Source organism: Bos javanicus, chromosome 28, assembly GCF_032452875.1.
Source record: "Bos javanicus breed banteng chromosome 28, ARS-OSU_banteng_1.0, whole genome shotgun sequence".
Taxonomy (NCBI): Eukaryota; Metazoa; Chordata; class Mammalia; order Artiodactyla; family Bovidae; genus Bos; species Bos javanicus.
The window spans coordinates 30,820,225-30,846,336 of NC_083895.1; the positions used below are offsets into that span (position 1 = coordinate 30,820,225).

Consider the following 26,112-nt stretch of genomic DNA (forward strand, 5'->3'; position numbering starts at 1 on the left):
TATGATGTTAATGGGAAAATTTAATACATTTGAAATTCAGCATTACCTCAGAATTGGAAAGGCAAAATACAATAGCAAAAACCTGGAAACAACCCAAAGGAAGAGAGGATGAATACACTGATAATATATTTTAAAAATCGCATATTACAAAGCAGTCTAAATGAATGAACTATAGCTATTCACCGTGTGTATGAATCTTAGCAGTATACATACTTTATAATGTTACACTGTTAGGAGCCACTTGAGGGGGGCTACTGGCCAGATCAGACAATTTGAACATCAAAGTAAACAATAATAATGGATTACAATCTGTTGAATAAGATAGGAATACACAAGTTCACATTGATATAATGAAGAGAAAGGAAAGCTCTTTATAGCAGTTGAATGCCAATCCAATAATGGAGAGGAAATGATTGAAATAGAGAATTACCACTTGGCACCAACTATAGGAGTGGATGATTTAGACAGGAGTCTTCAGTGCTAAGGCTGGTATGTGGAGATTTGATAAGGAGTAGTTTACTGGCATGATTTTGGAATACTAATCAATTACAAAGGGAAAAACAGTGAATTTAAGAAGCCAGCATGATCAAGTGATCAAGGTTAACATCACCAGTGTGGGGACGAGTCTACATTTTATGCCTCCTGATGAGACTCACTGAGAAAAGCAAAGCATCATTTTGTGGTATTCCTACAGACAAAGGACCCAGGTTGTAAGCCATCCTATAATAAAAGCTTGTTCCTTTTAATAAAACTGTAAAGCTACAAAAGACTGGCAACTCTTCCAGATTAAAGGAGTCTGAAAATACACAACAAAATGCAGTACGTATTTCTGTATAGGATGTTGACCCAGAAATGAAGAGACATTGTTGGGATAGTGGGCAAAATTTGAATAGGCTTACTAGATTGGGTGGTAGTATTGTACCAATATTGATTTACTGATGTGGAAGATTGTTTGCCATTATGTAGAAGAGTGACCCTGTTCAGGGGAAAACACCCACTGGAGTGTTTAGGAGTGATGAGACAGCATGACTGCAGTTTGCTCTCTCAACCCACCAACAGTTCAAATAAAGACCAATAACAAAAGACATATGCACGCACACACACACTCAGAGTAAGTAATGAACCAATAAAATCTTAACTGTATGAGAATGTAGGTAAAGAGGACATGGGAGTTCTTTGTACTGTCCTGGCAACTTTTCTATACATTTGAAATTATTTCAAAACAAATTATTAAACTATACACACACTCACACATTACTTTCCATGGATAGTCACCAGAGTCTAATTTTAAAAATAAACTGCATTTCTGCTAATAAACATGTTAAAATTATAAAAATTGAGAAAAATGCTTTTAAAGTTAGTGTTATAAGTCATAAAAGTTCTCAAATATAAAAACATGTAACTGTTGAGTAAGATGTTTCTCCCTGGATTTTTTCCCAAGTGAAGATTGCGACTGTATTTGTGTTGAGATAACTATCCTGCCTTACACACATCGTAATCTTTTTTGGGACCATGTGGCTTGTGGGATCTTAGTTCCCCAAACAGGGGATCAAACCTGGGCCTCTAGCAGCAGCAACATGGAGTCCTAACCACTGGATTGCCAGGGAATTCTCAGTAACCCAGTTTAAAAACAGGTATTTTAATATTTTCCCAAAGAAGATATACAAATGGATAATCAAGAAAATTTGGCCAATCAAGAAAATATATTCATTAGTTATTAGGGAAATGCAAATCAAAACTGCAATGAGATGCCACTTTACATCCACTAGGATGGTTAGAATCAAAGAGACAATGATAGTGTCAGGAAGAATGAAAACACTGGGAGCCTCATTCACTGATGGTAGGACTGTAAAGTGGTACAGCTGCTTTGAAAATAGTTTGGCAGATCCTCAAAAAGTTAAACATAAAGATACTACTGCCAGCAATTCCACTCCTATTATTATAGCCAAGAGAATTGAAAACTTGTGTCCATAGAAAAGCTTGTGCGTGAATATTCATAGCAGCCTCATTCATAATGGTAAACAGGTGAAAACAACCCAAATGTCCATCAATTGATAAATGGACAAGCAAAATGTAGATCCAAACAATGGATTATTCAGCCATAAACAGAATGAAGTATTGATTCATGCTACAACACAGGTGAACCTTAAAAACAGTACGTTGATTAAAAGAAGCCAGACACAAAGGGCCACACACTGTGTAATTCCATTCATACGTAAAGCCCCCAAGAGGGAAATCCATAGAGACAGAAAGTAGATTAGTGACTGCCAGGGGACAGGCAGGAAGAAAGGAAAGACGGCTTGACTGCTGATGGGTGTTAAGTTCTCTTTTTGGGTGATGAAAATATTCAAAAATTGATTGTGGTGACTGTTGCACAAGTGTGTGAATATCCTAAAAATCCAGTAAATTGTACAGTTTAAAAGGATGAATGGTATGATATATATCAATCTTTAAAAGTTTAAAAATATATTCCTCACAAATTTTCTTCCTTTAATAACTTACACCCCTTTTCCTTTACCAAATCCTATTGCTGTTAGTTATTTTTCCAAAATCTATGTCAGAAATCTATCTTGGCCTGTTACCCTTCTACCAGTGTATCTGGCTTTCGCCTCACACTACACTTGTACATAGGCCTCTCTCTCTAAGAGTCAGGTTGTGTCTTATACCACCTTGCATGTATGTCCCTTGGCACTTACCCCCAAACAACTGTTCATTGAATTATAACTGATATTTACTCTTCTTTCCCTCAATTTTTACTACAATCATTCACCATATATATATTAAATACCTGCTTTGTGCCAGGGAGTTCAACAAAAAGAACAAATAGGGTTATTATTCTCAGAAGAATTTATAATGTAACAATATCCTTGTATCCTAAGTTTTGTTTAGATCACCCACTAGATTACAAACCTCCTTCCTTTGTACTTTCCCTAACTACCTATTGTAATGCTCAACATAATAAGCAATTGCTCAGTACTGGGAATAAACCCAGGTTTGAAATCACACTGCTATAGCACTGAGTTCCTGAACGACTTCTCCAAAGAACTAATATTCAATCTCCCAGGAAGATGATTTAAGTTTCATTTATTTATTAATTTGGCACCTTTTATGTGTCAAGCTTCATTTTCTTGAATCATGATTAAACTGCAACTAAAAGTATTTTATAATTTTTTTTTAAATCAAGGGCCAATAAAGATCTATAGGCAGTCTTAGTAGACATAAAAGTAGGCTATATATTTTAGGCATATAAACATATAATCTCTTTTTAAAAAGCTGCTACAGCCAATACTAAACTATTTTCTATGTGGGAAGTTCAATGTTTATGAATATAGAATACTGATTTATGTGAAGTAAGATGCAAATTACTCTTTTAGGTCAAAACAGCTGAATTTGTTTTAAAAAGTAATACAATTTTGACATACTACCAACTATAACTGTCCAATGGAAAGCAAAGGGTTTATCTAATGTTCAATATTATTTATTAAAATTTATTCAATATTATCACACAGAATTTGAAACTGTTGTGACTTTTACTCAATTCGGTGTCCTATTTAGAATAAGAGCAGTGAGAATTATGCTTTACAAACATTACATTATTACTTCATCATTGTGATATGGCTTTACTTGATTGTACATAGAGAAAAAAAGAACATTGGAATTAAGGCAATAACCACATGTGCAAACCAAGCACAATACCCTGACACGGTCCTTAGTAAAAGCTCTTTTGGTTAGGTGAGGGTTGATGTTGCTGCATGCAGGTCAGTCATTGCTTTGAAGATAAGCTTTGAATAGCTTCATTCATTTATAAAAACCTCTCCTACTGGCCCACAATGGCCAGAAGAAGCTTTCGGTAATCTCCACTCGTGTCACTTGCAATCATTGTGCCCAGCGTCTTCTGATACATCTGACTGAACATCTGTTTTATCTGGACAAGATCAATCTGCATGCAAGACACGATATTTGTAATATTAGAAAAAAGTTAAAGAAAACTGATAATTTATTAAATTGTTCTTTAATAGTGAAAAGATCCTAAGTATAACCAAAGCAGAGGGGAAAAAACACCAAAGGACTGACATTTTATAGCTAGCATTTCTACCAGCACTAACAAAGTGTTGGCCAGGATGCAGAGAAGTTGGAATCCCTGTTCACTGCTGGTAGGAATGTAAAATGGTGCAGCCACTGGAAAACAGTATAGTAATTACTCAAATAAATAAAAATAGAATTACCACATGACACAACCATTGCACTTCTGAGTATCCACAAAAGTGAAACACAGGCTCAAATATTTGTACACCCACGTTAAAAGCAGCATTATTCACAACAGTCAAAGGGTGGAAGCAACCCAAGTGTCCATTGACGGATGAAAGGATAAACTAAAGGTAGTGTATACATTCCCTGGAGAAGGAAATGGCAGCCCACTCCAGTATTCTTGCCTGGAAAATCCCATGGACAGAGGAGCCTGGTGGGCTATAGTTCCTGGGGTTGCAAAGAGTCAGACATGAACATGATGTATACATACAATGGAATATCATTCAGCCTTAGAAAAGAAGGAAATTCTTACACATGCTACAATGTGGATGAACCCTAAAAATGTTAAAATGGACAAATACTTTATGATTCCACTTATATAAATTAGCTAGAGTAGTCAAATATTGCAATACATAAGATAGAAAATAGAAGGGTGGCTGCTAGGAGTTGGGAAGCAAAAAAATGGTGAATTATTGTTTAATGAATATAGATTTTCAGTTTTTTTAAGTTGAAAAAGTTCTGGTGGTGATGGTTGTACAACAATGGGAATGTACTTAATGTCACGGAACTATACACTTAAAAGTGATTAAAATGGTAATTTTGTGTTACGTGTATTTTATTATAAAGAAAAAGAGATCCTGCTTAGAAAATTTAAATCTAAAAACAAAGACACAACAAAGTTTTTCCAAATATTGTATTATAGTTGTCTTTTAAAAAATGATTTACCTTCTTTCATATAATTTCATAGTATATGCTTCTTTCAATTAAAAAAAGTCTACTAAATATACTAAGTCAAAGAAAGGAATACATTTGAGGCTATATTTAAGTAAAAAGATAAAGATAAAACTTTAAGTTATTTTATTATACAGTGCATGCTAAATTTTAAGAATTTCTATGTCCAATAGGGTTGATCTGCATAGGTCTTTCATACAGCTTCCTGTTGATTTTTTTTTGGCAGCGCCTCACGCTTGCAGGATCTCAATCCCTGAGTGCTGAACCTGGCAGTGAAAGTGCCGAACCCTAACCACTAGACCACCAGGGAATTCCCTCATCCACTTTTTTCCATAAGCAAAATGAAACCCAAAAGATAAACTCTTCTTGAATTTCCTGGCAGTCTGTTTCACTAAAGCAAGTCTCTCACAGCAGGAAAAAGGTGAACACTATGCTTTATACAACCTCCACCAGCAGTGAAAGAGAGCTCTTTCTTAACGTCACTCATGGACTGACAACCAACGGAGGAACTTTTAAGAAATTAACGTTCTAAGTGAGACAGAGAAAGACAAATACTGCATGATTTCACTTACATGTGGAATCTGAAAAAACAAATGAACAAATATAACAAAACACAGTCATAGACACAAAGAGCAAACAGGCAGCTGCCAGAAGGGAGGGGGTTGCGGGTGGGAAGGAAATGGGTGAAAGAGTAAGAGGTACAAACTGCCAGCTGCAAAGTAAATGAGTGAAGAGTGTGAATGAGTGGGGAGTAAGGCAATAACTAAGTAGTATTTTTGTATGGTGATATGTCATAATTAGACTTTTCACGGGAATCCTTTTAAAATGTATAGAAATATAAAATCACAATGCTTTATAACAGAAACCAGCAGAGTACTGTAGGCAAATACACTTCAAAAATGAACAAACTCAAACAAAAAGATAATAAGATTTGTGGTTACTAGAGGTAGCGGATTGAGGGGGGCAGATTGGAGAAAGACAATCAAAAGGCACAAACTACCCATTATAAGATAAGTTACTAGGGGTGTAATATACAATGTGATAAATATAATTAACACTTCTTTATGTATAGACAGTAAATCCTAAAAGTTCTCATCACAAGGAAAAATGTTTTCCTTTAATCTCATATTTTGTAAGATGATGGATGTTCATTAAACTTACTGTGATAATCACTTCCTGATGTATGTAAGTCAAATTTCTATGCGGCACACTTTAAATTTATACAGTGAGGTATGTCAATTACATCTCAATAAAACTAGAAGAAAAATTGTGTTTAATATTGCTAAGAAAAAAGAATCAATATTCAAAATCAAGTGAAGATCAGACAGAAAGTGAGCGCCTCACCTCACTTCGAGTGACCACAATCCTGACCAGGGTGGAGTCATCTGTGCCGGCGCCTTTCATAGAATAGTAGAGCCTCTCAGCAAAGAAGGCAGGGCGGTTCAGGGCACACTGCACTGAAAGTGAGAGAGCCTTCAGACGTGAAATCATGACAAAGATGTCCACACACCAGCTTCATCTATCACTTCCAGTGCTTTTGATCATTTCCTATGTAATTATCTTAGAAATCTTAGGTGAGTTGTAGAGTGCTCTCCCCCTTGATTTTTCTCAGCATCCATCTTTCTTTCCAGCTGCATCAGATAGTCTACCTTCAATTCTACAAGATTCCCTCTAGCCAGTAAATCCCATTTTCTCTCCACAGATGCAGTCACTTAAAATTCTTAACATTTTCCCCCCTTAACATGAGAAAATGTGTAGCAACTGTACCCTGGTAATACCTAACTAAACGGAATAATGACTAAAATCTGAATTCTAGATGTCAAATGTATCATTTGACTGAAAGAAGGATGTAAGACAGATTCCAATATAAATAAGAAAACACAGACCCGAGAATGATAATAGGAAAATTAAGTTAGCAAAGGCTCTACCTTTCACAGAGATGGACTAACTGTACATTATTGTGTTAGCTACAATTACAATAGTAGTATTTATAAGATATTCAATTGCTAATACCAATGTGTTACTAATATTCTCTTTAGTCTTATATTCTCCATGAGAAGAAAATTTCCATTTCATTAAGCTTCTGGACGTCAGGACCAAAAATTGGGTTTTTAATTTCAAATGGAAAAGAGTCTCATTTGGCTAAATACTTGAAAGGCATTTGGGGGCTCAAAATGATGCTTTGTGTGGTGGCACTCTGTAGTTTCCTTAGGGCTTTCCCATTTACCTTAATGGAAATGCTACAATCTGTTATATATTTTTGTATAGTCCTCAAGAAGGGCATAGAAAATAACGACCAAATAATTCCAAAACAATCCTATTTGATCACACCACCAACCATTCATAGGGAACTGCATATAAAAACATAGGATTATCTTGTCTCTGCCTAAGCAGACTCCAGGGAGGCTATACTAAGAATCACCACTTAATGGGAACAACTATTCAAAGCCTCACTCATTTACAAACAAAACAAAGCAAACCACGAAAACAGGAAAAGTGTCTTACAGATGGTCTTCAAACCGCTTTCAACATTTCCGGAAAACTCACGGCTGACACTGTTCAACAAATCGCGATTAGCCACCTGTAGACAAAAAAGTATAGGGGTTGAAATATTTTGACACCTTAAAATAGAAGCAAAATCTTCAAAAGAAAAGCTCATACCCTGGAATAGGCCTCCATGGTAGCTTTCAGTTGAGGAAAGCTTCTTGTGGCAAGAATCATGTTAAAGCAAGATTCATCTGTCCCTAGTCTCCCCTCACCAGCCTGGTAGAGACGCTGAGCATCTTCCTGAGCCAGTTGGTGGTTAACATTCTGGTTCTCATCACGATTTCCCTGCAAAAAAAGGAAAGCAGTAGTTAGAAGAAAGTGATACAAGTCTTATTTTTAAAACAAAGTTTTCCAATCTGGTCACTTTTGAATTTAAAAGGACAATTTACTAAAAATTAATGCATAAAGTTTGTCACGCTTATCTTTCATTTCCAAAGAAACTATACTAGTGTAACTAATATTTTATTACAATGCCAACTATGGATTTTATAATGTAGATCATGGTTTGATGAGGTTATATTAAAACGAGAGGTTTTACAGGGCTTTGAGAGCTAAATTAGAAAATGTTTCCATAAAAAATTACACAGACATTTTACTTTTGAAGGTATAGAAAATTTTACTGATATTCAGTTTAAAAAGCTTTCTCGATAGACTAAAGAGACAGGGATTCTTAAAGAAATCACTCTTTTGGGTTTGATCCTTGGTTTACAAGCTGCGGGGTTTTTTTGTTTTTATTCAATAAACATTTCTCCAGTAGCAGGTATTGAAAGTCTAGGTATGATACAAACCACAGAGATTGGAAATGATTATCACTACTCCATTCCTCCCACGAAGGAGATAAAAGATGTCTCCAAAGAGGGAGAAGGGCTACAACCAAAATCTCTGGGAATTAAATGCAGGCTCAGAGCAGGGAATGACAAATGGCCCAGGAGAGTCCAGGAAAGCTTCTCTGAGGAGGTGCTTTGAAGGGTGGTAACTGGGCCAGGAGAAAGAGACTGGTATGTATTGAAACTGCAAACTATAGCACCTCCAGAGGCTGTGGCCACACACACAGACTCATGATCCAGCAAGTCCTGAACACTAACAATGCAGCCACTTCCACCCTCTGGGAGAAATCCCTCGGCCATCAAAGGAATTTCACTTTTCGCTTCTCTGGTGATAAGGTCTCCTTCCATCAGTCCAAGTTCTGAGCCAGTGAGCACTGTCTCTCGTCTAGCTTGGGGAGAGACGCACTGAGACGTCCCAGAAGCTGGATATCCCTGAACTCCAAGGTCTGAAGTAACTTTAGATTTCTCATGATGAAGCGACTCCTAAGCCATGCTTTGAGGACCTCGTCTCCTAGGAGATAAGAACTACCACTCAAATGAACAAAGTATGATTCTGCTTAGCTGGGATTTAAGATCAGCATTATATTGAGTTCCACTTTATATTCACCATGTACCTGAAAGGTATGGAGCACTTATTTTGTACCAGGCTGCATTAGTCAGGGTTCTCCAGAGGAACAGAACCAACAGGATGTGCTATGTGGTGGGGCCACAAGACAAGACAAGGCCCCTCCCTCCAAGGAAGTTAAGCCAAAAGAGGAAGCATATAATATAGAGGCTCCGTGAACTTCCTTTCATTCATCCAAGTGTAATCTTAATATGTAAGTATTTATTATGAATGTATGCATAAAAATGATGTGTGAGACTTTAAGAAGAAGCTATAAATAACACAAGTACTGACAGTCTGTATCAATTTATAGACCAAACTCTTCCCTGGGATGGGATCGGGGAGGGAGGGAGAGAGGAAGCTCTGGGCCTGAATAAGAGTAAAGCTTATACTTGGGTAGTTGGTTTCTCTCTAAAACAGAAACACAAACCCAAACAAGGAAAAGGTCGCCCTCTAGAGTCTTAGTGTCTGTCTGAGGAACAGAATGGAGATGTGTTCCTTTAAGGTTGAGGAACTGTTGTCTGAAGAGCACTGGCACAAGCAATGTATAGAAGCCTATTCTAAATGGGCTGAATACAGCACAGGCAATAGGAGCTCAACAACAACTCCCCAGATGACTGCCTTTGGCTTCAAGCACACAATATGGTCCCATTGTCCTAGAAAGCCACTTCCAGGACAAGGGCTCTTTATTTTGTAAAATGGTTGGGCCCTGAACCCTGCATAAAGAGACATTCAGCACCTCATTAAAGTCTGAATACTCGTTTTTTAGCATTAACTCTGTTTCTGATTTTCTTTTCCTGCTAACCTACCCTCCTGCTCTGTTACTGGTTGAGGTAAATTCAATGTCCTCCCACCATTTGCTTTGTTTTCTCACTTCCATACCCACACGCTCTGGCACACTGCCTTTTCTGCAACTACATCCCTTTGCTCTGAGAGCCTGTCTACTTTTAGAATCTTCAAGACTGTCCAACCTTGTGCACTAGCAGGAGAGCCAGTAACTCCTGATACCGAATCAGTGTGCTAGTCTTTTGCATCATCTCTTTCAAATATACCCTGATTATTTATAGTATCATTACATATACCCTATTTGGAGAATTTTCTGCAACTCTGCCAGCACATCTAGGGAATCAGAACAAGGACGGTACTTAAGCACAGTGTTTCAGTGGATGCTGACATGTTTTCTGCATTTCTGTCTCACTCTTGTCGCACTTGCATGGCAGACCTGCATATCTTCAGCCGATGGTCCCAATTAACTGGCAGAACAATGCTAACCTTAAAAATACAGATGCAGCTTCATTCTAAGACACAGAGCCTCAAGTTGATTTCTGATTTCATACAACCTTCATGTGGTTAATTGCTGACTCCTTACAACAACCAGATTTACAGAAATAATTTTCAATACAGAAACAAAGAAACCCATACAGATGATTCTCTGTTGTCCCTCTTAAAGATGTCAAGATTCCACAGGGGCTAGATATTAAAAGGAATAAAGAATGCCCACTGGCAGTAGGCAGTAAAGAATGTTCCCTCCACCAACACTCAGACACTGAATTCAATACTCACCTGGCACATGGATACAAGTAAACGTTCAAAGTGCCCTGAAGTATCTGACCTAATGTCCTTTTCAAGGTCTCGTCCAAATTCTGATTGATAACATCTGACTATTTCTCGGATTTCCTGGTTTGTTCTTGTGCACAAAATTTCAATCAACACACGTTCCTGAGTTCCTGCTCCCTATGTGAAATGAAGGGAGAATGAGAGAGAATTACAAACAAAAAGCAAATTTCTGGAAGTTATTAAATCTTAATGTTCTACCAAACATAACTTTGGCCTCCAGACTGAAAAGCTCTATATATTCAGATGGTATAAAATAATGTATTGGTTTACCTGTCACTGTAAACTCAGAACTGCATAATTTATGGGGTTTTACATTTGAAATAGGATAAAATACTCAAAGTAAATGCCATATAGTACCTTCATCGCATTCCGTAAACTCCAAGCATCATAATACGTAGATGGCATGAACAGGGCAAGGATCAGTTCTTCCATATTTCCACTTAACTCTGATTTAAGATCTTTGATTAAATCCTGTTACATAACAAACACAAATTCAGTATATGAGCTCTCCAAATTTTGTTTTGCTTAAAATTTTTAAGGGAAATACGAGAAAAATGGAATTGAACTACTTTAAGAAAACCTCAATTTCTGTTCAGAATATCATACACTACAGAATTAAGTATTTAAGCTTATTATATTCAAGAAGATATATTTTAGTTGTTCTATTAATAAATACTTAATAATAAACTTATTGTAGTTCCACCACTATACCAGGTACCAAAAAAGAGGAATCGGAAACAAAGAACAGTTCAAATTAACAAAATGATAAACACGTATTTACTTAGTATAAAAAACTGTTCTTGTTTTATGAGGAAGCAGAAATCATCATCATTGTGTTCTTATTTGAGAAGAAAAGACAAACATCTAAAAACTAAAATAAAGCAGCCTGTTCTCCAGCACCAGATGAATAAGCAGCACAGAAATAAGTTGAAGTAGGAAAAGTTAAAGTGGGCTAGAGAGCTTCAGAGAAAATTTTAGTGAAGGTATTGAAGAGTATGTAAAAATTAGCAAAGAGAAAGGAGAAAGATATTTCAGGTAAGGAGGAGGGACACAAACAAGAACAGAAAAGTTGTTCCTAGCCTTGGCTATATGCATTAAAATAATCTGCAGAATTTTTCTAAAAAAAAAAATTATGTCAAGAATGAATACTCAGAGATTCTGCATGTGTTTTTAAATTTGGAAAGAAATTATGATATTCTGCTCAGGTTGAGAATTACTTAGTATAGACACAAGAATGAGCAAAGTTTTTTCAATGGGACAATAAGACAACCAATTTTGTTACGAATAATGTTTTTAGACATTAATAAAAACAAAGTTGTAACTATATTCTTGGATTATTACATTGAATACCAAGCTAAAGAACATAGATTTGATTCTGCATGCTGGGAGGAGTCACTGAAAATTTTTATATAAGAAAACAACAGGCAGTATGGATTATAATGACCAAAGATATATATGAAATTTAGCCTGCTGGAATATTTAGATAAGGAGTAATAAAGGTTTGGGTTTGAGTGGTGACAGTGTAAATGGGAAGAAAAAAAGGAGATAGAAGACACATTTCTAAAGAGCCTTTTTACAGATTAGATCAACAAGACAAGCAATAACCAGTTGCCAGGACAACGCAGTGCCTGGCATACACAGGCACTGAAACAATATTCACTGACTGACTGAGAAAGAAGAATGTGGGACCGAAGACTCCACAGCTGGCTAGAGGACAGGGTTTTTACTAATAAGAAGTCCAAACAAAAAGTGGCGGTGGGTAAGGAAAATAGTCTGGGAATTTAGTTTTAACTCAAAAGTGATACATGAGAAAATTTAGGACAAGAAAGCACAGACTACATGTGAACTAAAGAAATTCATAAAACAAAAAATATTTTTGTGAGAAAAATGAGTCTGATGTTGAACCCTAAGGGAAATCTAGAGCTTGTGTCGCTTAAGGAGCCTTAAGAGTAAGGAAGTGGACTCTGGGTTGGGCAGAGAGGGAAAGCAGAGTAGAAAAGATGAATCAGGTCAGTGGGCCTCTACTCCCACTCTGAGAAAAGTTAATTGGATCCAGAGAATGTCAGAAAACTTTTAGGATTCCTATCTGAATGACAAACCAATGCTACCCACTCTTGCCCTTTATATTTAAGAAGCCATGGCACCTGTCAGCCATAGAACCTTGCTGGATTTAGTCACTGATCATCCACTCAACAAATATTTATGTGGCTATCTGTTATTGTTCCTGTCCTTGGTACTATAAACACAAAGATGAATATGACATGGTTTGCCCTAGGGCAGCTCACAGTTTTTAGGGAGTGGGCACTGAGATTAGTTACAGTAGAGGTTTTACAAAGTGCTATGAGATCACAGCGGAACAAGCAATGAGAGAAACTTCACAAAGTAGCTTAAACAAGCCAAATCCTGGAGAGCTTGTCTGCCATGCAGCAAAAGAAGAAAAGGTATTCCAGGACAGGAAAACAACATACATCAACCACAGAAGCATGTGTGCAGGGAATGGCAAGAGGTTCTATAAAATTGTAAAACAGGATATGTTTACAAGGAGGGAGAGAAGTGAAAGATGATGCCACAGGCCAAGAATAAGCAACGGCCACATAAGAAGTCCTTGAATCCCACTTCAAGGAGAAGACTGAGAACCAAGGTACTGATTATGATTATGGTCATAATCTACCTTCTACTGAACGTGTGTCACCTATCAGACATAGTAAATGGGTATGATTATGAGATCAAGGACTACTCTAGAATTGGAAAGGCTTTTAAGAGAAATAAATATTGAATACACCTCTTCTGGGGTCTCTGAAGTCTAGCTGTCTCTACTTTATACTTATCAGTACTAATAAAAATGTAGTATCCAACTTGACAGAATTCAGGGCCTACAGGCCACTGTTCTTGTTGAGTCCTAAAAAGAAAATGAAACAAAACAAAACATACCTTGCCATACATGGTCTTAAAAGCTGCTTTAATTTTTTGCCTTTGGTCATTGGAACGATTGGCCACAACATCTATAATTGCCTGCTCGTCTGTACCTGAAAGAACCACACATGTCTAAATAAGGATGAGGTCTCTGTGGGGTGCTCGCTGAGGACATTTTTTCGATTACAAGGTGCCTGGTGCTAGATTAAATTGAGGCGTGTGCACACAGGCTCACATATAAACTTGGTTTTGTGATATAAACCTTATTTTTACTTTATATCCAATCACTTGAACTTACTATAAATAAGACAAAAATATGTTTTCCTTACCAAAACCCTTCATTGCTTTACGAAGAACTTCAGCATCTCTCATGGCATCAAAATTGGCAGCGGGTCGGATTGTTCCATGAGTTCCCTGAGTCATCGGAGCAGGCTAAGAACAAGAGGCATAAAATCCAAGTCAGTTGTTGTGGTAATCTAATCCTTTCACAATATATGCTATGCTATGCTATGCTAAGTCACTTCAGTCGTGTCCGACTCTGTGTGACCCCATAGACGGCAGCCCACCAGGCTCCCCCGTCCCTGGGATTCTCCAGGCAAGAACACTGGAGTGGCTTGCCATTTCCTCCTCCAATATATACATATACCAAATCAACATGTTACATACCTAAAACTAACACAATGTTCTATTTCAATTGGGTTTCAATAAAACTGGGAGAAAAACAGTACGAAAAAATGTTCAACATCTTTAATACAAGAAACACTAGCTTAAAAAAAAAAATCCCTCCCAACTCAGGTTTCTCTGCTAATAAGACAACAACTTAAGACTTCTCCAATCATCACTCTTAGGCAAGAAAGCCAGTGCTGAGATTTCAGGACAAGAATATTTATTTTTGTGGCGGAACAGATACAGACCATCCTTCTCCTGCCAAATGACAGCAAGACGCCAAACTTTCAGGAAACAAGACAGTCAAGCTTGTGAAGTTAGTCACAATCTTTCTATGCCTTGGTTTCCTTCAAGGGAGAATAGGGGGGAAAAGAGATTGATCCCTGAGGAGTGTGAGATGAGTGGCAGTGTTTTATTTAAAGAATATAATAATGGCTTTAGGGAGGCAGAGTTGGAGTTGCCCAGTGAGATTTCAAACAAGCAATGTAATTTTGGTAATCTCTCTTCATTTTCAGTATAGGCTCTGATTATTAGACATAAAATAAAACATCTTACAATAAGAAAAGCACAAAAAATGAAATTGATGACTAGAGACTCTTGGAGTTATTCATCAATTTTTTAAGGATAAACCAAAAAGCAAAACAATGGATACATTTTTTAAACACCAATCTATGAAGAAATTTAAAAATCACCAATGACAAAGACCACAGTAATAAGTGTTTCAGGCAAGAATCACTAATTTGATGCTAAAATTAGTGGGTAAAAGTATAATGTGTATACTTTGTAACATTACAGCAAAAAACCTAGCAGACATCATCTGAAACAAATGATCAACACCAATTATCACCAGGAAGAGGGCACATCAACAGCAAGTGCCTCCTGGTAAGAGGCAGTAGGGGCACAGCATCACTTCTGTGGTATTCCTGTTAGAAAGGCATGACCTAGATTTACTCAGAGGGACTTATCAGACAAACCCAAATAAAGGAATATTTTACAAAATAACTGGTAGTACTCTTCCAACGTGTCAAGGTGATGAACAACAAGGACTGAAGAACTATTTCATATTAAAGGAAACTGAAGAGACATGGCAACAAACACAGTGTTTAATCCTGGATTTGATCCTGAGCCGAAAGGACATTACTGGGACAGTTAATGAAATCTGAATAAGGTCTAAAGGTGGAGTAATAGTGTCATTAAAACATCAATTCTTGATCACTGTATTTATGTAAGAAGTTAATATTTGGGGAATCTGAGTAGAGGGTATGTATATAGGAATTGGCTCAGTCAGTAAAGAATCCGCCTGCAATGCAGGAGACCTGGGTTTGATCCCTGGGTCAGAAGATCCCCTGGAGGGGGAAATGGCAACCCACTCCAGTATTCTTGCCTGGAAAAATCCCATGGACAGAGGAGCCTGGCAGGCTGCATACAATTCATGGGGTCGCAAAGAGTCAGACACACTTAGTAACTAAACCATATATAATTTTTACAACTTTTTAATGTTTGAAATTATTACAAAATTAAGTTTAAAAATTCTGAATACAAAGTTATGAAACAGTTTATTAGTTTTCTTAAAAGACTCAAATCAGGGCTAAAGAGAGATGAGATGAGACAAGATGATATCCCACCACATTTTTAAAAAATTAATTTTAATAATATATTTTATTTAACCAAGTATTTCTAAAGTATCATTTAAAGATGAAATCAACATCGTTTCAAAATATAAAATTATTCAGCTGCTATGTAGGCAACTGAAACTGTATTTCAAGTTATACCCATTGAATACAGCAATATGCTAGCCTGGAAAATCCCATGGAACCTGGTGGGCTGCAGTCCATGGGGTCGCTAGAGTCGGACACGACTGAGTGACTTCACTTTCACTTTTCACTTTCATGCTTTGGAGAAGGAAATGGCAACCCACTCCAGTGTTCTTGCCTGGAGAATCCCAGGGACGGGGGAGCCTGGTGGGCTGCCGTCTATGGGGTCGCACAGAGTCGGACACGACTGAAGCGACTTAGCAGCAGCAGTGGGGACAAAGTGTTTGGGGAGAAGCAGACCAGACCATCTTTCAGCAAACACTTTTACAGTCTGTAATTCCTCCCACTCATCTATACATTTTTTCCTACCAATAAGCCTAACAATCATCTGTCACTAGTTTCTAAGCCAGCAATGTAAGCAAAGAACTAACAAGAAATATTTGTATTGTGGTTTTAAGGAAAACTAAAAATATTCTACTTGTAGCATATATTCAAGTTGAAAATTTTTTTCAACATATTGCCTTTACATGAGGCTTAATGTATCAAAAACTATGAAAGTTTCCTTTGATGTAACCACTGTGACTAAAATCCTAAGCAGGGCAGAAGGTTCTGTTTAAAATACACTGAACTAGGTAGAAAGAGAAACCAACTCCCATCAGGTACTGTTTGATGACTCGCATTTTGTCATCTTGTTTCTAAAAACAAAAACAACAACAAAAACCTATTCCATTTTTCATCTGGAGGGAAAAATGGCTTTGTTTTATTCTTTGTTCAAAGTCTAAGTTTGAAGTGTCTCTTGTCATCAAGAATACTATCATCCTGCAGGCATTATTTTGAACTCAAAAGAAATCAGGGTCCATGTTTTTGAGGTCAAATCTCTAACTACAGAGGATTTCCCAGCACAGCAAAGCCCATACTATCAGCCACCAAGAGTTCCACCCTTTAACACCCATTTGATTCCAACCTTCTTGCTGAAAAAGTGCCATAGAATTAGAACTGGATCAATCAAGAGAGGTCACTTGCCTGAACTACTCAACCAAGTCACACACACAGCAACCAACCTCCACCAGCGGATTTTCAGTGACAGGGAGCTCACGAGGTAGTCTATTCCATCTCCATCTAAAAGCTCTTCCAAAATCTACTGCTCTGTTAACTGCCTGGTTTTAGTTTAAGGTAGTAATTGTTACACAAGATAAGCTGCAGGTATATGTGTATTTTACTTTAAGTGTTTTTATGTTTAAAAATCTTTTATATTCAGTCATAAAATGATGTCTTTAAAAGTATATGCATGCTTAAACTAAACTAAAATAAAAATTCTCATAACAAATGTTTAGAATAGCTACAGATTTATAATATGATTAACAATCAACTTTCAACGATTTTTTAAAAAAAGAAGTGAAAGCAATTTACTATGGGCTTTCAAGGAATATCATTTACTCTATCAGTAAAGTAGCATATTTTAACAAAGAGACTGCTGTTCTGAAAAGCAGAAGAGCTAGGATCTAGTCTCAGCTTTGTCATTCACTAGCTGTGTGGCCCGGGACAAGTTCCTTAATCTCTCTGGAGCTCAAATACCTCAAATCAGGAAAGTAAGCCAGAAAATGGCTAAATTGTTTCTCTTCCAATACTGTAATCCCTTTCCCAACCCAGCTGAAGAAAAAGCTTAAAAACGCTAGACTTTTATGAATAGACAGTATGAAATGAGAAAATCAAGATAAAGTAAACATAAAACTGCTTATGTTCCTAATAACCTGCATAGGGTATAAAGGAATTAACAAGTCAATTAAAGAATAAAACTTAATATTAAAGTAAGGAGCTATACTGAAATGAGGCAAGGATTTGATATATGGGAGACCTTCTGAGACTACTGAAAAATCAATTTAACAGACATTAATCACTATCATGCTTAAAGGGCCTGCCAAGCACTACAGGGACATGAAGATAAAATAGCTATCGTGAGCCCTCGAGGAAGTGGTGAGAGACAAATACACAAGAAATTAGAAACAAATGAAGGCACGTTTAGGGGACTGAGTGATTAGTGAACATTAGAAAACCTTACTCACTTCACTGCTATAATCCCAAGAAACAGGAGAGAAAACAGGATAGGAAGGAAAGGATTCTGTATTGATCTGAAAGAAGAGTGGAAAGTTATAAAGGCAAAAATGGAAAATAAAACCATACTTCATAAAACACGGCTAGAAATATCAATCACCCAGCCATCTGAGTTCATAGTTATACTGCCAGCAAGGGAGGAGGAAAAAGAACTAAAACCAATGCCGAGAATCCAATCTAATGACTGAATCTCTATGGAAAAAAGAGTATGGGTGTCATCACCTGAGAGAAGGGACCTATGTTTGTCTTATCAAAGTCATCAGGACACGGGTGGACCAAAGCGCATGGAGTCTATCAGAAGCAAAGATTAAAGTCTTAAGTGTCTCTTACAGACCATCTTCCCCGCTTCAAGGAAATCTCTAAGATCAATAAAGGCGTAGGGCCCTTCTTTAGCAGACTTAATTTAAAAGACAGGAACCAAAAATACCTGACTAGGGTAAGGAGATTGTCCTCCAGGATACTGAGAAGGCATCGCTCCCCCAGGAAAACCACCTATATATTAAGAAAAAATACAGCAAAAGGTATTAACTGATTTATTTTTTCAAAACAGCACTGATTTATTATGAATATGGAAACATATGAGAACACTCACACTTATGTTATTCACTAGAATAATTTTTAAGTATCATGATATACTGAATCAAAAAACAACTTTGGTCACAAGGACCTTTAAAAATATTCCATGTTGTAATTTCTTTAAAACAATTTAACACAATTTCTTTAAAAATAATACTTTAAAAAGAAGAACAAAATAGTTGAACCAGATTAAATTCTGATTCTGTTTGGAAAGGATGGCAGCACATGGTTCTGGGCTCATTCCCTTCGTGTTACACGAATGACAGAGAAATTCCTAAAGGTTTCATTTTTTTTGGCTTCAGGAGAGATAATTTTTTTTAATTGAAAAAAACTGGTCCTTCTTTCCATCTTATGATTAAACCTTTTTTATCAGGTTAATACATTTTCATGAAACCAGACAGTACCTAATAAGTATTTAGTATAAACATTTACTAAAGATGATCCCAAACACAAACTAAGCTCTTTCAATGGCAACTGAAAAATTTAAAATATCAAGCCATTGTGCTTTTCTGGACAGTTGATACCTACCAGGCAGTGGGACCTGTGCTGGGCCACCCCCATAAGACTGTGTAGGTGGCTGTGGATAGCCAGGAAAGCCTGCTCCACCTGGTGGGGCTCCAAACCCTTGGCCTGGAAGAAGAAGAGAGAAAAATAAACTATAGTGACAGGTCTCATGATCGAAGTGAAAACTTTACAAATAATAAAAGAAATAATCTATAATGCTACAGTAGCAGTCCCTTTGGTCTAAATTCAACTTCTCAACAACTCCTTCCCCATTAAAAAATACATTAAAAAAATGTTACTTCTTTCGTTTGCCCTAATGACTTACAATATAAAAGTGCTAAGTTTTTTCTTTCTTTTTTTTTTTTACATCTTGTGGCGAGAGCTGTCCTAAGGTCACAATCATGCTAAAATCAAATGTCTCAATCAGTTCTTAAGATTACAAATTATCAAGTGAACCATTAGTCCTTTATGACCATGAGATTTATTCTAATTCCCACAGAATTTTGGAGATCGCTCCTGAGAATTCTCCAGCTTTCATGCCTCCTCAGAATCTTTATTCCTCTACCTTGCCAGCTAAGTCCTTACTATCTAAGGTAGAAAGCAGGCTAAGAAAAACTCTGATTTCATACAAAACAAGCAGGAACAAAAAGGATTAAAGAGACAAGAAAAGAAGTGTTACACTACTTCCACAACCCACGACTCACCTCCAGGATAGGATGGAGCTCCGCCTGGCTGTGGGGCACCAGGATAGCCTCCAGGGGCTGGATAGCCACCAGGGGCAGGGTAGCCTCCAGCTCCTGGGTAGCCACTACTTGGTGCTGGTGGGTAGGCACCTCCTCCCATCGGAGGGAAACCACTAGGATAAGGATACTGACCAGGAGGGGGGAAAGATGACTCCTGACCCGTAGGCTGAAAAACCAGAAAAGTTTTCAAATGACTGTGATCATTGAGAAACAGAACCTAGCTAAGAAAACAGAGATAACTGTTAAGATCTAGCTTATTCTTTTACATATTAAAAAGCCCATTAGAAGTCCTGGTATCTCATATTAGTTTATCAGTATAGTAGTTTGTCAGGATACCTGTCAGAATTCAGTTTTATGTAAATCTACGTGTGTTAGGCAAGAAGAGTCTGTTTCTCTATTTGGGAGTGTCTCTTTTCAAACCTCAAGGCTAAAAAAAAAAAACAAAACACCTCAAGGCTTCATGAACAACTAGCAAAGCTCAGTATAGCTTCTTCATTCTCCTAGCACCTGGAAATATGGGAAAGACCTGCCTCTCTACCCTAAAGAGAAGAATTCATGGCTTTCTTGTAATACACCTGGACCTGTGTATAACAGAAAGAATAAAAAAGTGACCTGAGCACATACTAGGTGTGACATTTGGGACCTCAATTCAGATCACGCAATGTCTAAGTCTGAAGAGACTGTTGTTGTTTAGTCACTAAGTCGTGTCCAACTCTTTGAGACCCCATGGACTGTAGCTGCCAGGCTCCTCGTCCGTGGGACTTCCCAGGTAACAATACTAGAATCAGTCGCCATTTCATTCTCCAGGGGAATCTTCCTGACCCAGGGATTGAACCCACTTCTCCTGCTTGGTAGGTGGATTCTTTACCACTGAGCCACCTGGGAAAAAGCCCAAAGAGACTGTTACACGTTCACTAAACTTTTTTCCAGGCCACAGAGACTACATTTCCCAGGATATGACTGAATACTGGTAAAGGACAGTGGACAGAAGTGGACAGAAGTAATGTACACCACTTCCAGCCTGGTCCCCATGACTTCCTGCCCAATCCTCTAAGATGTCTCTTCCTCTCTCATTTCCTTCATCTGCCAGCTGGAAGCAAAGAATCCAGTGGAGGACTCCAAAGCACTAGAGGATGGTAGAGTCAATATACTAAGGCAACAGAGGATAGAAGGAGCCTGAAAACCCACAGGATGAAATGGAACAAGGTCTCTTAGCTCCCTACCACACACTTTCCCCATCATCCCCACCACTGACTTCTAGGAGACTGGAGTAAGCAAGAAATAGGTTTTTATTGTGTTGAGCCATCGGGATGTTGAGATTGTCTGTTTTAGCATTAGCCTATACTGACAGAAATGGTTGCCAGAGTCCAGTTTAGTATATAGGGACCTGGGAACATAGTTACAAATTTCATTTCTCTTATGACAAATTCAGGAGAACTATATATTCACTTTACACACAGGTACACATATTGTCACTAATCCAATAGGCCCCTCTTTCTATTTACCCAGAATTACAAAGAAGCCCTACATACTTATGAGCATAAAACTGAAATACACTAACCTCAGCTATGAGGTTAGTCCTCGGAACAGTACAGGTAAACAGCAAAGTAGAACTTGGTAGCACATTTATAACATGTACTCAGAATACTAAAAGTCTCAGAACTACAAATCCAGGGCCTTCTAATCCACTGCAATTTGTGTTCTCTGAGTCAAGCCCTTCTTAATTTAAACATCCAACACACAGGTTAAAAACCAGTGACTCATAAGATGGATTTAGTTTACATACGTGTTGTATTGAATCATACAGTATTTAACATTTTAAAATATGCATTTCCCAATTTAAAAAAATGGGCAGTTTCATATAAAATCTAGATTTTATTTATATTTAAGCTTTACTTAAAGAAATAGAATATCCAGCAACATTGAATCAACCTCCCTGTATGGACACATCAGGCTGAAGTGGACTAACAGGTGCTTTTCCATAGGTGACGCAAATCTTTGTAGTTCCTCCACAACCCTGCCTTCACTCACGTACTCTACTCAGTACTTCTGGCTGTTTGAATTTATGACCGCTGCTCTAGCATATTTGTAACATCTGTCATGGGTTGGCTGGTCCTATGCAACACCTGTTCCCAGGACATGAGCTATTTTAGTATCCTAAGTGGCAATACTTACGGGATATCCAGGGAAAGGTGGGTAGCCTGTGGGCGGATAGCCTGGGTATGACATTCTGTAACAACAATAAGAAATGTCCTCTGTAATTTCATATAAGGAATAAGACCTTTGAAGATATACATTGTCACAATCTAAATCAAATCACATCTTCTGAAAGAAAGAGCCTATCAGGCAGGCTGACTCAGTAGTTCTGAGATGGAGCCCGAGCTTCTGTATTTCTAACTACCCTTCCCGGTGATGCTGTTGCTGCTGGTCTGTGAGCAATATTTTGATATCAGAATATTTAGGCATTTCTGAATCTACCATTTAATTTGGCAAGTTTATCAATGTGTGTTTTGGCTCTTCTCCCCAGTACAGCTATAAATGATTTGTATTTCTCTTTTATCAAGACCCCAAACAATGATATATACATACTAATATATATAAAATAGATGACAAATAAAGACCTACTGTTTAGCATAGGGAACTTTACTCAATTCTCTGTAATGGGTTACATGGGAAAAGAATCTAGAGTGGATATATGTATAAGTGATTCACTTTGCTATACGCCTGAAACTAACACTGATATACACAATAGTGTAAATCTATACTCCAGTTAAAATAAAAAAGATCCCAAACAAATCCAGTTCAACATTTACAAAAACCCATAATGTAATAAGCACTGTTCTAGGTGCTGATAAAGAGATGAGAGGGGCAGGGGGAAGTAGCCTGCCTTTTGAATATATAGTACAGGAAAATTAGAAAATAAATTTAAATTATTATTGTGTCCCTTATGACATAGCACAGTGCAGAAGCTAAAAACTTGCTAAATTGAAAATGAGTGGGCATATATCTAGCGGAAGTTAAAAATTATTAAGAAAGATAATAAGAATACTGATTCAGACAGTTCTGAACCAGTCATCTGGGATCCAAAGACCTGGATGCAAAGGATGTTAAATCATTTTTTTTTCCCTTCTTCTCCAAGCCCAGTTGATAAAAGGAATAAAGGAGAAGCAATACCCTCTAAGAACAGTCAGAGGGACCACGGGTAAAAGAGGTCAGGTTCCAAAGAAAAAGTCTGAAAATAATTTATGGGAGAAATTAATAATAATTTTAAAGACAAGTGTTATAGCACCAAAGACTACATAAGTTATTTAAATTTCTGAATCTCAGGAACTGTTCCAGTGACAAAGTCCTATTTCTACAGTCTAAAACTACTACATTAAGTCTTACCTTAAAGGGTTCTAGAGGAATTATGCCAACAAGAGTGTCAGAACAGAATGAAGATAAACACTATCTGCATATAAGAAAACAATGCAACTTTAAGAAAGTGAATCTGGGTATATTTTAAAGAATAATAATTTAAAAGAGTAGAATGCAATGCCATTTCCAGGATGTACTTTATAAAAATACTTACAAAAATGCAAAATTATTATACATACAAAGCTATTCATTACAGCACTATTTGTAACAAAAAAAGGTTAGGGAATTCCCTGGCAGTCCAATGGTTAAGATTCAGCACTTTCACTGCTAGGGCGTAGTCGGGCAACTAAGATTCCACAAGCCATACAGTGTGGCTAAAATAAAACATTAAAAACAACCTAAAAGACCATTAATAAGGGACAGCTAAAACAGATTACAGAAAGCCATACAATAAAATGTTACGCAACTATTAAAAATGAGCAGCTCTCTTATATGTATGGCTGAGTCCCTTTGCTGTCTACCTGAAAGTATCACATTGTTAACTGGCTATACTCCAATACAAAAGAAACAGTTGAATAAAAAAACATGAGCAGCTCTCCTTTTATTCATATAAGAAACCATCTCTAAGTCACATTAAGTGGGAAAAAAGCAAGGTGAAAAACTGCATAGATATTCTGCAACCAAATGTGTAAAACATACAATTATTTGTATATAGAGAATATCCCTGAAAGTAGACTCAACAAAGTAGGAAACAGTACCTCGGAGAGGAGAACTAGAGCATAAGGAGACTTTTCAAAGTAGCGATAGACCTTTTGGAATTATGCGTGTATCATCTATTTCAGATTTTAAAAGCTTTTGTACAAAGCTTAAACAAACCCAAGGGTGACTCAACAAACTACTCAATTTTGCCCAAAGAACAATTAGACTATACTGGTGAACCACAGCTTTTACGTCCTTTTCAACATTCTTAGTCAGCAACTACTTTTTAAAAGACTAGAAAAGCATTCCTGGTTCTCCAGACCATCTCCACCCAGTGAGTCAACTACTAAAAGGGTTGGGTCTCCCTAGGCAAGTCTCAGAGATGGCATGAAGCCCAGGAACACAGGAGGTAGCTGTTCCAAATTTATGAAACAAATGAAACAAAACAGGAAGGGTGAATGAAGATGGCCAACAGTAGATACTACGATTTTCCAAAATCTGCCTCTTGATTGGGAAGGACCATTTAAATCTGTCAGCAAGGGCTCTTCGATAAAGAACTGGAGGCAGGTCACCACCAGTGAGGACTGAAAGGCTTCGGTTTGCAGTAGTTCTACCTCCTTATCTAGTGCTTGAAACCCCTTCCCTGACTGGTAGGTAACTCATTATACTCATTATCTAATTAGGACAGGTTACTTTATCAGATCAGTTCCCCACCAACTGGCAGAAATTAAGGAAGTTTAGAGGCAATTGGATGACTTCCTTTCATTTCTGTCACTTTACGGTGGACATCAGCCATCTTCTTCTGAAGAAGAGTTCACCCAGGTTAGGCTCATATCCGCATAGGTTTGCTGCCGTTTAGGAACTAGGAATCAAATCTGGAATGCTACTTCCTACAATAGTTTCCAAGAATTATAAACCTGGGCCAGTGTACAATTTCAGGCTTCCGCATTCGTCCTAGGGCTCACTAAGCAAAGTACAAATTCCCCAAGTTTCCCTAAATTTGCTGTGTCACCAAGAAATCTAGTCGGACTTAGCTGCTCACTGGCTTTCCTACTCAGCTCTCCTAGAGGGCCGCTTCAGCAGGCCCATCCTCTGGCCTCAGTCCCTCCACCTGTGGTCCACCTGCCTGCGCCGGAGGCCTCACTGCTCCCTAGGATCCCCGGACAGACGAGGGGCAGAGACAACTGGCGAACAGGACTTCCCGTGGTCTGGCCACCTCGCCGACCCCGCCCGAATGCACCCCCGGCCGAACGTCCCCACCAGGCAGCCCGGGTCCCAAGATGCGCGCACCGGCTCGCCGGCCACCCCTGGGGCCTACAGGCCCCTCCAGCCTCCCCCCAGTCCCCCGCGCCGGTTCGAGGCCGCAGGCGGGGCCCCGCCCACTCCCGGGTGGCCGGCCACGGAGCTGGGCGGGGCGAGGTATCCGAGGGGCTGAGGGGTTGCAAGGGTAGGGGGCGCCGTTCCTCACCTGACCCCGCGGAGCAGCGTCACGGCCCAACCTGGTCCGGAGCAAGATGGAGCCGGGGGCGGGTCCGGGAGGGGCGGGGCGCCCGGCCGCCACCGGAGCCCGTTAGGGCCGCAGCCGCGGCCGGGAACGCCTCTGGGCTAGGACAGGGCGGTGCCGGCGGGGCCCGTCCGGGCGACCTTTGGGACCCCGGCTCGGGCTTTCCCTTCGACCCCGAGTCGCCGCTCCACCTGCGAGGAGGAGGTCCTTTCGGGTGCACCAGCCAGTTTTATCACAGTTCCTTCCGGGCTCTCTCAAGCCATTTGAGAAACTCAGCCGGTTCTGAGGCATCAGTGGAGGGCGGCAGAAGCCTCGAGACTGGAGACCAGGGACAGCCTCTCTGCCTGATGTGCAATCCTCTCTGGTTATCTTCTAAGGACAAGAACGGTGTCTTTTAATAGTGCCTTGTGGAATGAATATTCATGGGGATCATAAATAGTGGGAATACGAGATTCATTAATCAAAACCACTCCAGAAGGGAGTTGTTAGGTGATTCTAGGCTCCCGTCACACCAGAGCCCTATCTAATTTACACACACACTAGCATTAAACATTTGAGGGCATTTCAAGGCCCAGAGCAGTATTTTAAACTCATTAAGAAAGTTTATATTCCAAAGCAACAAAAAGACAGCTACCTTTTACAGTGGTTCTCAAACTGTGGTCCCCAGACTGGCAGCCGCCACATTTCCTGGAAACGTGTTAGAACCACA

At 38.5% G+C, this 26,112-nt stretch overlaps 1 protein-coding gene across 4 annotated transcripts; it reads right to left on the reverse strand.

The window, feature by feature from the left end:
• On the reverse strand, positions 1 to 25,454 carry ANXA7 (annexin A7). Of its 4 annotated transcripts, XM_061405340.1 has the most exons (15): positions 25,368 to 25,454; positions 23,231 to 23,294; positions 22,019 to 22,073; positions 19,805 to 20,009; positions 19,125 to 19,226; positions 18,448 to 18,512; positions 17,972 to 18,037; positions 13,818 to 13,920; positions 13,507 to 13,601; positions 10,933 to 11,046; positions 10,522 to 10,692; positions 7,642 to 7,812; positions 7,486 to 7,561; positions 6,325 to 6,437; positions 1 to 3,940 (listed from the first exon to the last, which is right to left on the reverse strand). In XM_061405340.1, exons 3-15 carry the CDS (start codon positions 22,070 to 22,072, stop codon positions 3,818 to 3,820), a joined length of 1,458 nt encoding a protein of 485 aa, XP_061261324.1. In that variant the 5' UTR covers position 22,073; positions 23,231 to 23,294; positions 25,368 to 25,454; the 3' UTR covers positions 1 to 3,817. The 4 variants fall into 4 exon arrangements, with proteins under 4 accessions (XP_061261324.1, XP_061261326.1, XP_061261325.1 ...); XM_061405342.1 differs by lacking the exon at positions 17,972 to 18,037; XM_061405341.1 differs by lacking the exon at positions 23,231 to 23,294 and having other exon boundaries at positions 25,368 to 25,450.
• Between the last annotated feature and the right edge of the window lie 658 nt (positions 25,455 to 26,112).

Coding starts and splice junctions, on each gene's coding strand:
- ANXA7 (XM_061405340.1), bottom strand. CDS start 22,072: ATGTCATACCCAGGCTATCCGCCCACAGGCTACCCACCTTTCCCTGGA. Junction 13,921..17,971: donor CTTGGGATTATAGCAGTGAA/GTGAGTAAGGTT, acceptor TCTTGTTCTTAG/CCTGCTCCGATGACTCAGGG. Junction 13,602..13,817: donor TAAAGCAATGAAGGGTTTTG/GTAAGGAAAACA, acceptor TGGTTCTTTCAG/GTACAGACGAGCAGGCAATT.